Here is a 10,402-nt window from a genome sequence, read left to right as displayed (position 1 = left end):
ATTCATCAGATACCCTGCTGCAATGGTAAGTTGGAATGACTGGACGGATGCCGCTGATGGATATGAAAACTCCTTAGTGCACGAAGGGTTCTACCCAAAGTCCAGCAATCTTTGACACGGTTTCTTGAGAGCAAAGAAAAGAAAGAGTGTGATTAATTAGTAACTGTCAGAGCCACAAGCAAAGATAAGGTTCATACATGAATTAATGGCAAATGGTAAAATGGTCTCTATTTTTATAGACCAGGAAGGTGGCTCCTCAGGATGAAATGCTGACAGTGCACTGAAAGCACCAGTTAAATATCGAAAGTGGCCAAGCATCAAAGTAATGAGGAAGTGGCTGAGATCAAGAAGTCCTACAACTGGTTGAATAAGGCTGGTCTGAAGGATAGTAGGGGTCCTGATGTCAACACAAGAACAGGCCCAGAGCAGCAGAACAGAGGCTTGTTCGATGTCATTTAATATGCCTTATCGTAGTGTTTTCTACGTAACATTCCTCATTTGTTTGTTGGCTGCTGTAATTTTTCTTGATTAATAATGTAATCTGACCACCAAATTCGAATCAAGTCATCATTAGATCCAAGTGAATGTCCGTGCCAGAGGTGATGAAATGTCTTACGGTTGTTCTTGTCATATCATGTTCACAAGAACGTGAGGTTACCATGAACTTGACCTTAGACCACCTGAATGTTTGTACCAAATTGAAAGATATTCACTCCATGTGTTCTTGAGAAGTTGCAATCAAATGACCAAAAATGTTTTGTACGGTCAGTGACCTGGAAGTTTGACCACAACATTCTGATCAGTTCATCTGTCAGTCCAAGTGAACTTTTGCATTAAATTTGAAAAAATATTCCCATAATGATTTATTGAAATATGTTCACAAGAATAAGACAGATGAACAGACGAAAACATGCCTCTGCCACAGGCTGTCATCAGCGTTGGGGTATATCCATAATTTGAACTTTTTAGATATATCAGCAGAAGTACCAATAACTCTTTCTTACATGCCTTCAAATCACTGCTTGTTGCATATAATCAACCACTAATATCCATTTAGTATTCACAAACCCATCCATTAAAGTAGCATCTGCTCTCAATATGGCTGGACATGTGAGACAGTCGTAACAATAGTGTGCAGACAGGCTTTCAGAATTGAGAATTTAAGGTTTTATTTATAACATACGATTTTCTTTACAAACCATGTAACAGTGGACTGTTTTGCAATGAGTCACTACAATAAATACTGTTTGGGAATACAAGGGGTAAGATATGAAAATATAGGTAATGTAATGGGCACATGGAAGTCTAGCTACAAAATTGGTCATCTGCACTATCTGATACCCATCAGGATTTACATGCTCACAACTTTAAGAAAAACTATCTAGCGATTAAATGTGGTACAAAAAAGACATCAGGAATAACTGTATCACAAACTGTGGCTGGATGTATGAATACAGACAGGACACAGTGGGAGAAGGCACATAAATCAGCCTTAAGTTGAGGATTACACATGGGAATGGATCAGCTAAGTTTCAGTCCATGAATATACATTGGAATGCAGCAGCTACATCTAATGCTACTAGACCATCTGCTAACAAAGTAATAACTACTTCAGTGTTCCATCTTTTAAAAAGTGGGTATTAAAAAGAGTGATCTTCAGCTTAAAAACATGTTCATCACTGTATTCCTCAATATGCTATGATACTACAACTTCTTACAACCTTTGCTGCTCAGATGAAAGAGTCTAGGTCAAGAAGGAAAACACTCGAGCTGCAAGAGAAAAGACTAGTGAGGATAGCAAAAGACTTGCTCTTTTGTGTAGATAAAATACACTTGTTAATACTGCTCTGAAGGGGAAGGTCACCACTAATAGTCAATGCCCTGGTCATTGTAATTGGCGCTGTAGTTGTCATGGTAACCTCCTTGGTACTCCTCCTCCTGGAACTCGGCCTGATAGTCACTGTCGCTGATCTCAGAGCCGTTGGTGCCAGTGCCCTGACTACCATTAGTGTGGATGACTGGCTCTGTCGGGGGAGCGCAGTACTTGGGGTCATAGACCTGTCGACCCAGACCGTAAACACTCATGCCCCTCTGGGACGCCACCTTGTTGGTGCCCATCTGAAGGGAGATGGTGGAGTTGTCCAGTGGCTGTTGCGCCACCTTCTGGTCAAAGATGTCTCTTCTTGTACCCGGAGCTGACATGCCTGCCTGCAGGAAACCAAGTAGTGCCACAAATTTTAAAACATGATGAAAGCACAACGGTATTAAATGCTCTGTTCTAACAGAATGAAAGTGCCCTCTAGGAATGTTAATGATTCATCAACGATGGATTATCCATCATTCATACCACTCAGGGTAAATTAATACAAATTTTAGGGGTTATGTCACATTATTTCACACCTTTAGAAAAAAAAAAATCACAGTTTAAAGAGCCAGTATACATCCTTACATAATAAATCATCATTGTACATGGTCTTATTCTAGTCTTATTGAGCACTCAAAGCACTTATATCCAGCTTCTTTTTCTATCACACATCTTTGATACACTGCCGTCACACTTCAGTATGTGGAATGAAAGAGATGGGGATCAAACTGACGACCTTCTGGTTGTGGACAACGCACTGTAACTCCTAAACCACATCTCATTATAAATACATCTTTAAACTGGCTGTGGCTCAGGAGAAATACATAAATAACAAAAGTTTTCTGACTTTCTACTGTTCGTCTTGCAGTCGGTGTTATGAAGGTTAAAATAATATGTTTTAAAGGTGTTCATTCTGCACCATCAGCAATGTGATTTTTTTTTTAACACATCTAATATCGCTTTCAATAGTGGGGGCTCATTGAAAACATGGAGCGACATGCAGGCATAATCAAACCAAAACTTTTTTCATCTATAGATAATTAAATTATTTTCTTTTTTAATTTAATCAATCTCTACTTATAGCGGTTTCTTCTCTGTGCCCATAAGAAAAGCATTGAAAGAGGACTGGGTTTTAACCTGGCTGGCTCCTTTGTTGGTTCCCATCTGCAGGCTGATGGTGGTCTGGTCAAAGGGTTTGTCAGTGTGAGTCTTTGGATCATACAGGTGCCTTCTGGTTCCATAAGCAGTCATTCCAGCCTGACTTGCACACTTGTTTGTTCCCATCTGAGGACAAAAGGCCAGCATTAGGATCTCACCAAATCCAATCACATATCATTCAGCATTTGATCTGATGGCTGTCTGTGTAAAATTAACCTAAAATGAATACACTGACATTTAGTTTCAGTAGGTGTGCTTCCACAATAACTTTTCCTTGGTACATCTCCCAAAAAATATCCCAGCTCAAGACATGATACATTCTGAAGGCTCACAAACTTGGGACTTGCAGAACCATAAATTGCTGATTGGTTTTAGTATGCTAGCCTTTAATGCACCATTGTTATATAAGTGGCTATATAAAGTGCAGCTCTAGAGATTTTATAAACACATAGACCAATGAAGTTTGTTTGATGCCCATTGTTGCAGAAAACAATATTAGGCACATAAAAACAACATGACCATTGCACTATTGATGCCTCAGCAGTCATTTGGTTTTTCTTCCCAGGGATTTGAACTTGTCGTGGAGATATAAATCACAATATTCTGGAGGAACTTGTTTCCCGGGAAAGTTCTTGGTTATTTAAGTAAGTATCCTCTGAGTTTGGTGGAAAAGAACCAACTGTAAAAAAAAATAATTAGAAACTCAAAAGCAGTAATGTTTCTGTCATTGACTGGATTCTGATTTAAATAGATCTTTGACTTTAAGTATATTATCGACCTGATAATGAGAACTTTATATTGTGTATATTTTGGAATCGGACATTATTGCAGATAAAACATCCGATAAACCTGGTCTTGCTCATAACGTCATTAATCCATTCCTGTTCATACCAGTGTGATGTGTTTTAATCAGATCAAAAAACTGCGTTGCCATTGTGGAAGTTTTTCACACTTTGAGAGTGACTATAGGATTGCAATTTGCAACAAATGTGCAAATTGAAAACAAGAAAAACTTTAACAATGGGGGGGTGGAAAGGCCAAAACGAGTGTCAGTGCAGCAATGCCGCTAGGGAACTCTGAGCCACGCTGGCTTCAGCTCTGTGCAGCAGGCAGGGGCTCCATCAGTGCCGTCTTCCTCCCCGTCTTCCTCTGGAGAGTCTCCAGCCACTGTCTACTCTCTGCTGCGTGCTCCCAGTACACAGCTGCAAAGTCCTCCGCCAACCGTACCAGCGCCATCTCTGCTTGCGTGGAGCCCCACATTGGGTACCCCGGTGGCAATAGACCATCACACCTGGATCTTTCACACACAGCCAGAGTTGGTGCTGGTGCTTTTTATCATCTTTATCAAAGTCACCAGGTGAAAACATAAATTTACAAACTTTTAAACTTTACAGCTCAGTATTTTATCTGAATTTCTATTTCAATACATTGACGTGTCTTATTTGAGATGTCAAAATATTTAATTTAAGTTCTTTTGAAGGAGAAATTTCCCTCTTTTTCCTTTTCTGATGTACTTCACTAAAAAACTAAACGAACACTCAGAGCTGAGTCAGATATTTTTTTGTTGTGTTCACAATGGAATATTAATTCATCCATATTTGCTTCCTATATACTGCAATTTTAACATCAGGTGTGCATAAACTACAGGCTATGAACTTCTTTTTAAGAAACGTGAAATTATTATCGGTATAGATATTGGCCTAGAATTAGCGGTTATCCGTATCGTCCGGAAAAATCCAAATTGTGCATCACAAGCTATTACACAACATGAGCTTAAAGTATTTAAGTCTTAAGATACCAGTTAATGTGTGGGCCTCAAGACCGACTTAATCACCAGCACATAGTTACCTGCAGTCCAATGACACACTGACCAGCCTTGATCTTCTCATCGTCAAAATGTCGAGCTTGTTTGTCTGCGTATTTCACCCCAATATCAATCTTTGAGTCCATACCGTTGGTCTTGGCCTGACAGAAAGAATATGGTCATCAGAATAATGTGACACTCGATTTTTGTCCAATAAGAATGAAAGATGTGTCCTTCAGTAGACAATGACCCTCTATACTGTATGTTCACTCACCATGTTTACCAGTGCGAGCAGTGTGGTCTGGACTTGAGTCAGGTTCCCGTTTTCAAATAGATCATTGGCTTCGAAGATGTCGTTGGGCTTTAGACCATAAGCCAGGATAGCTGTGATGAAATTCCCAAGGTTTTCCAGCTGCAGAGAGCAACAGAGAAAAGTGTGACTCATGAGGGATGGAACGGTGTCTCCTGAACAAAGGTAGGACCAAGCAACAACAGCACATATAAAGCTGTTAGTAAAAAGCTATGAAAATACCATGAGTGAGTACACTTTTTATTAGAGCGTGATGTGCAGTAACTTGTCTTAAAGAAGCTGAATGTTCTCTTTATGTAGTTGACCTCTGAGTTGTTTTAAATTGAAACCCATGGATTACTACCAGCTCAAAACAGGTATTACCTTGTGCCAGTTCAACTGTGAATGGTTGGTTTTCTTGACTGAACCCGGTCGTATCTTATTAATCAGTCTGAAGGAAGGAAAACAAGTATGAGAACATGTTAGTGGGATACATTTGAACACAGTTTCTGCCACCAGACATTGGCCTGTGACTGAATCATGCGGTGTGACGCTAACACAGCAAAATTTTGCCATCTATGCAATTTTGAAAAGTAACACCAAAGCCAGCAAAAACACACATGTAACACCGAATACACACTTACTCGCAGAGAATTACTCCATCCTTTAACCCCTTCTGGAAGTTCTCTCCAATAGACATTCCTGTCACCTCCTCAATCCAGAAACGCAGTTCCTCCTCCTTTTGTGGGTCATATTTCTGAGCAATCTGGAAGATAAAATATCATTTTAAGTCTGCATTCCATTTTGGAAGAAAATCCATCTGTATAAAAAATAAATGATCCACCTTGCAAATCAACCCCTCTATGATGAGGGGCAAGTGAAATCTGAGTTCCTGAATGCCAACAATTCCTTTTAGGTTAATGAAACGCATCAGAAGGGAAATGTATATCTTGTCATTTATAACATATGATGAATGATTGAATTAGCTAAATAATGTATAGATTGTGGCTTCAATGTTATCGATTTCAAAACTTGATGCATTACCATATGACCATGAATTGATTTTGATAATCATGCTTCTACAAACATTAACAAGAGCGGCTGGTGCTAATCTCCCTCAGGGTGGCAACATTCATAAAAAAGGTTTCCAACCTGCCCTCTAATGTGGCATATGCGTTTAAATGAATCAACCCCCCTTACTCATTAATACTCATATTCCTTGCAGCACAGGCAGAGGTGGAGGGAGGGCAGCAATTTTCAAATCTAACCTATCAATAGACCCCTGTCCTCAACAAAGTTGTAACTCATTTGAAAGCCTCATCCTCAGCTTTATACATGCACGCAGGAAATTACAAAAAAAAAACTGTTCAACATGTTATTACATTTCAATTATATAATTTTCACCTAACCTAGAAAGATAGTCTGGATAACTCACGAGAAAGCCCTCTGGAATGCTAGATTATCCTATCATTCATTATTAATAGAACAAAATTAAAAAACAACCCCAAGTTCTTCTTCAGCACTGCAGCCAGGCTGACGGAGAATCATAGTCCTATACTGATCCATCTATTAATTTATCTGTTTAACCCTTCTTCATAAATAAAATTTTAACCATCACAGCCAAAAAAAAACACCACCTCCTCCTTGTGAATACCAGAGGTACACTGTCTAGTCCAGTGGCCTTAGAAACAGGTGTAGCACCAGAGTATCTTTATCTAAACCAATAACTTGTCTATTGGACCCTATTGCGACTCGACTTTTAAGGACGTTTTTGCTTTAATTGACTGTTGTATATCAACTCAGATTAATATATTAATAAATAAACAGCTACGCACTGCAGGCTATTAAGGTAGTAGTTACCTCAGCTTAAAAAGCCCACTCTTGACCCAGATGTTTTAGCTAAATCTTGACCTATATCAATTCTCATTAATTTCAAAAATCATCAAAAAAGCTGTTGCTAAACAATTATGTAACTATTTGCACAGTAGTGGCGAGATACTAAATGCTCCTCTTAGATAAAGATTTTAGATAGAGCTGGTTTATGTGAATATGAAGCTGGTGAGCTTCTTAGACACTTCAAGTTAAGTCAAATAATACACAAATCTTACTGTACAGTGAACCTCCTCCCACTGGCTTTACAAACACTGTAAACTGACTACAAACTGAAGCTGACTCTTTTTCTTGCTATTAATTAGCAAAGAAACACAGGTGAGAATTCATCTGCTGATCTTCTCAGAGTCCCACTGCTTTCCTGAGGACAGAGCTATCTTACAGTACAGGTTTTTGTCTGATAGTACCCCTCGATTTCACATCACTTTCATAACATGTTGTTTTCTCTTCAATGTTCCTTCAGTGTTTAGTGCAATTCTTCAGGTATCAATCACAAAAACATCAGCACCTATTTCATGGATATAACATGTTTGTAACCTGGCTGCTGAGGCTCTTGAAGTAACAGGAACATGAAATTCAATTTCTGGACCTTTTTGTCGAGCTTTAGCTATTACAGCCCTCACCCTTTGGATCTCCGCTCACCGAACACAGACACACTCTCTAGCTTCTTTTAAATGTCACCTTAGAACCTCTCTTTTTCATATTATATTATCTTTATCCGCCAATCTACAAATTTTGTTTTTGCAAGTTGCAGCAAAATGTTAGAATGTATTTTCATTCTAAGCCATCTGTTAATAGGATGGCTAGATGGCTGCAGTAGGATAAACATAGGGCAAAGATACTGCAGATGGTGGAAGGGACTGGTGCATGCAGATGTTCTAAAACCAGCAGAGAGTTAATTATTGTTGTTTGATCAGACCAATGCAGGCGGATGCTGCAGCTATACGTGACACGCGGCTCATTGGAGAAATAGCATACTTTAAAACCCATGACTTCCAATTGGTGGTAAATAACTCAACACTTCCTTTCTTCTCTGAGCCGTAATAGTGGGGCAGATAATAGAAAATTTGTGCAAAATGTGATACAAGCACCAAATTTGGCATGGTGGTTCCCAAGGGTCTACTTAACAAATCTACCTGACGTGCCATTCAAAAATCCAAGATGGCGGCCATTTTTCAAGATGGACGCCGAATGCGTCTGCCGAAAATGGTTTTGCTCAAAGATATGCATCTACTTGTTGGATTTGAATGATCTTGGTGTCAATTTCTATGTTTTCTTGCATGCTGAATCTAATTGTTTTACTTTCACTAGCATTCTAATACTGTAAATGGTAGAAAATGAACACTTTATATAAAATAACAACATAACACATCAAATAATACTCCTAATACTTTATTTACACAATATAAACATTAAATATACACATTTTGCATTAAGATACTTAGCATTTGGAATCATGTTATTCTGGACGGAAACAAGATCGAAAATAATAATAAAAACCCTTAATACTGTAAAAATCGTCCTTCCAAAGCAAACTATTACAGTGGTCCACACACTGGCACCAACTTTCACTGCTGTATATGTATCACTACAGCTGACTTACACAGCTGCAGAGTGCAGTGCAGGTGAGCCCTGAACGAAAGCATTTGCATCTCCGGTTGCAGCCTTTCTTCCAGGAACACTGGGTCAGTTCCTGACAGCTGGCTGCAATAGGTGGAAGCGTTGTCCAACAGATCTGCCATATGTCTCCCTTCCGATTCCATCACAAGTCGGCAGGACTGACGACTTCTGGATTGGTAACTGTTGCTTGACCCCATATGATACCAGCCTGGTAAGCAGCTCGTTTTGCGTGTTCCATGAGGGCTGCACTGGTTGGTGGGATCGCATCATAGGACCTCTGCTTACATGCAAAGAGATTCAGCCTTGCCTCGTCAACACCGGTGGCTGAACTTGATCTGTCATACATGACGACAACAAAGTTCTCCAGCTTCTGCAGGTCATCTTCAGAAACCTCTGTTGGACAGTTGCTGAGTTTTGTAAAGGTTTCAGAAACCTCATCACAGACTTCCCATGTCAGCCATGCAGATTTCTTTCCCTTCCCATGGAAAGACGAGACCGTGTCACAGCCTGTGAATGCATGAAAATACAGGATCCCACTGGCTTTCTCAGGTCCTATTGCAGAAACTACCTCATGGACTGGTATCCATCGAGCATTGGCTACCTGCCCAAAGGCAATCCACATTTTTTGAAGACCAAGCCTCTGCAGGGATGGCAGCTTAGACACTGCTATGATGAGCACGTCAGTGTGATTGGCTTTGATGACAAGTGACTTGCTACCCTCTGCAGTTGCATCTCTTCCATGTACAAATATACGGGTATCAGCTTCTTCATGACAGCATGGGGCCAAAGCATCGAGGGATCTGTTTTTGTTGCTGATGACATCTTCTCCTTTTGTCACGATGACCATACTTGTGGTTCCAGCCTGACATATTTTCTCTGCGAGAAAGTGGAAGAGCTCAGTTTTGTTGTTGTCATCCCGCAGAAAGCTTCTCCAGTTTGTTGGGGTCCTGCTGGTACCAGTCACTCTTTTTCTGATCCCCTGACCTCTTTTTGACCTGGTTTCAGATTTCAGACTAGACTTCTTGTAAACATCAAAGATGACATCGACTCGCTTGAATTTGGTGCCAAAGGATTCCACTCTTGGAAGGATGTCTTCTTTTGCATAGTCATCGAAAGTCTTTGGGCTGCGTGGAGGCAGGGAATTGATGAGCGCTGATCCATCAATGATGATGGTGTCTCCCTCTGGTTCGCTGTCAGGCAACGTCACCAGTGCCTGAAGAATTTCAGTTAGCTGTGACTTCTGGCACATACGAAACCTGCCATTGTCACTGAGAGATGCAGGTGCTGACTGGTTCTCATACTTGAAGAATTCTTACAAGTCACACTGTCTGTTTTGGCAGATGGATGAGATGAAGAGCCGGGAGAACAAGTGACAGTCATCTTTAAACCCTTTCTCCTTGGAGCTGCTGGCTGCCTGCTCGTGCTTGAAGAAAGAAGCCTTGTTCTTCTTGATTGGCTGATAGAATGTGCATTCTTCTTCATTCTCCAAGGCCTCCATAAATGACTGGAACTTCTCCTTGCCTCTCTCGTGATGACTACCAACTAGTTCAGCTAGTGCTGGATCTGCAATGTTCTTTGTGTCCAGCACCAGCAAATCAGCAGACTCTTCTTGGAAAGGGTTGCCCATCTCTTTTATCAATCTGAACAGTGCCTCCACCTTCTCAATGAAAGATGTCTGGGCACTTAAGGTCTGTTCATGGTGTTTGGTGCTGATAGTTGCGTCTTTCACACCAGAAATAGCCTCATATGCACATACTAGATGACTCACTTCAGGTCC

General features: G+C 40.3%; 1 protein-coding gene across 1 annotated transcript in view; it reads right to left on the bottom strand.

Moving 5' to 3' along the window:
- Positions 1-1,152: 1,152 nt before the first annotated feature.
- The window catches only part of cnn3a (calponin 3, acidic a), a 29,418-nt gene continuing 20,168 nt past the window's right edge, over positions 1,153-10,402 (bottom strand). Inside the window, exons 2-7 of the mRNA XM_061093683.1 lie at positions 5,760-5,881; positions 5,500-5,566; positions 5,101-5,238; positions 4,871-4,987; positions 3,002-3,148; positions 1,153-2,208 (exon numbers count right to left, since the gene is read on the bottom strand). Of these exons, the coding sequence (XP_060949666.1) occupies positions 1,867-2,208; positions 3,002-3,148; positions 4,871-4,987; positions 5,101-5,238; positions 5,500-5,566; positions 5,760-5,881 (933 nt within the window). The 3' untranslated portion in view covers positions 1,153-1,866. The remainder of the gene's footprint in view (positions 2,209-3,001; positions 3,149-4,870; positions 4,988-5,100; positions 5,239-5,499; positions 5,567-5,759; positions 5,882-10,402) is intronic.

The sequence above is a fragment of the Limanda limanda genome, chromosome 20 (genome assembly GCF_963576545.1).
Source record: "Limanda limanda chromosome 20, fLimLim1.1, whole genome shotgun sequence".
NCBI lineage: Eukaryota > Metazoa > Chordata > Actinopteri > Pleuronectiformes > Pleuronectidae > Limanda > Limanda limanda.
This window is presented reverse-complemented; position numbering and strand designations above follow the sequence as displayed.